The 1,441-nt window shown below is 68.9% G+C and overlaps 1 protein-coding gene across 1 annotated transcript in view; it reads right to left on the bottom strand.

The window, feature by feature from the left end:
* APBB1 (amyloid beta precursor protein binding family B member 1) overlaps positions 1 to 1,441 on the bottom strand; it is a 5,604-nt gene that overhangs the window by 3,733 nt on the left and 430 nt on the right. Inside the window, exons 2-6 of the mRNA XM_025193723.1 lie at positions 1,343 to 1,437; positions 1,151 to 1,236; positions 439 to 481; positions 174 to 323; positions 15 to 83 (exon numbers count right to left, since the gene is read on the bottom strand). Coding sequence (XP_025049508.1) covers positions 15 to 83; positions 174 to 323; positions 439 to 481; positions 1,151 to 1,236; positions 1,343 to 1,437 — 443 coding nt within the window. The remainder of the gene's footprint in view (positions 1 to 14; positions 84 to 173; positions 324 to 438; positions 482 to 1,150; positions 1,237 to 1,342; positions 1,438 to 1,441) is intronic.

Below are 1,441 nucleotides of genomic sequence, written 5' to 3'. Positions count from 1 at the left end.
GGGTGGGGGGGCACGGGGGCCGCCCCCCGGGGCCCCCCCAGCCGCAGCGTCTCGCTCTCCAGCACCAGCAGCAGGTCCCGGCCCTGTGGGGAGAGGGAATGATGCACCTACCTCCCCCAGGCAGACTCCCCAACCACCCAAACCAGCCTGTCCCAGCCCCGTCCCCAGCTCACCTGGCCCCAGGGGCCCGCAGGATCGGGCTCAGGCTCGGGCGCGTGCAGGGAGAGCTGGCGGATGCAGTTGTTGACGGCAACGCTGCTCTGGCCCGGGACCAGCTCCTCCTCGCTCATCTCCACCCAGCCCAGCGACCGCACGGCGAAGCACTGTGGGGACAGCGCAGCGCACCCTGACCGGGCACCCTCCCCATCCCGGCACCACGGCAACGGTACCCGGGCACCCTCACCATCCGGGCGCTGTAACAGCAGCAGCCAGCCGTACCTTAGATCCTGGGGGCACCACACCCTCCTCGGTCTGGGAGGAGCTGGAAGAGCAAGAAGCCGCTTACCCCAGAGCCCTGCTCCCACACAGCAACTGCCCCTCACTGCCCAGCATCCCCCTGCTCTCACCACCAGGCCCTTGTGCCCGCTCAGAGCTGGGACAGAACCCAGGTGTCCGGGCTCTCAGCCGGAGCTCCGACCCACCAGACCCCACCGGCTTCCCAGAGCTGCGGATCGCAGCAGGGCCAAGCCGGTCGAGCCCTGCGGAGGCCACAACCCATCCAGCCCCAGGCAGGATTGGCCCTGACATCCCTGCCCTGTGCATGCCCAGCCTCTCCTGACACGACCCCACAACCAGCAACACAACCCAGTGTCAGCAGCCCTGTGACATGGGGGGGCGAGGGCATCATTCCCCTGCTGCTGCCAGGGGGTGTCCATGCACCCCAGGGGCCCCTGATCGAGGTGCTACCCCAGCTGTAGAGGGAAGGGAAACACCCCTGTCCAGACCAACCTAACAAGGGGGAAATCCCTGCCTGTCCCCGGTGTGAGCCTGAGCGGGGGACGAGACCGTCCAGGGCGCAGCCCCAGCAGGGCACTGGTACCGCTGAGGCATCCTGGCTCCAACACCCTGCCATGCCGCTGTGCAGCTCCAGCAGGAGCCTGGGTGCAGATGGTGCCCAGTGTCGCACCCGCACCCCGTGCCCCCCACTCACCTCATGTCCGGCGAGGCCATGGGCAGGTTGGGCAGCTCCATGTCCTCAGTGCTGGGCTCTGGAGTCACAGCCTCTGCGGGGTCATCCTGGGGGAGACCGCGGGCTGTGATGGGGGCACCACAGCCCCCTGGAGCCCCTCCACGGCCCTCCCAGCCCCCCACCTCTCCCGCAGCCCCCCCAAGCCCTACTCACCTTCCAGAAGTCGCCGTTCTCAAAGCGTTCAGCCTGCGCCAAGCCCGTCCAGGTGAGCTGCAGAGAGTGGCAGGGGGTGGTCAGGGTTGGGGGCAGGAG

Source organism: Alligator sinensis, unplaced genomic scaffold (genome assembly GCF_000455745.1).
Source record: "Alligator sinensis unplaced genomic scaffold, ASM45574v1 scaffold948_1, whole genome shotgun sequence".
In the NCBI taxonomy this organism is placed as follows: domain Eukaryota; kingdom Metazoa; phylum Chordata; order Crocodylia; family Alligatoridae; genus Alligator; species Alligator sinensis.
This window is presented reverse-complemented; position numbering and strand designations above follow the sequence as displayed.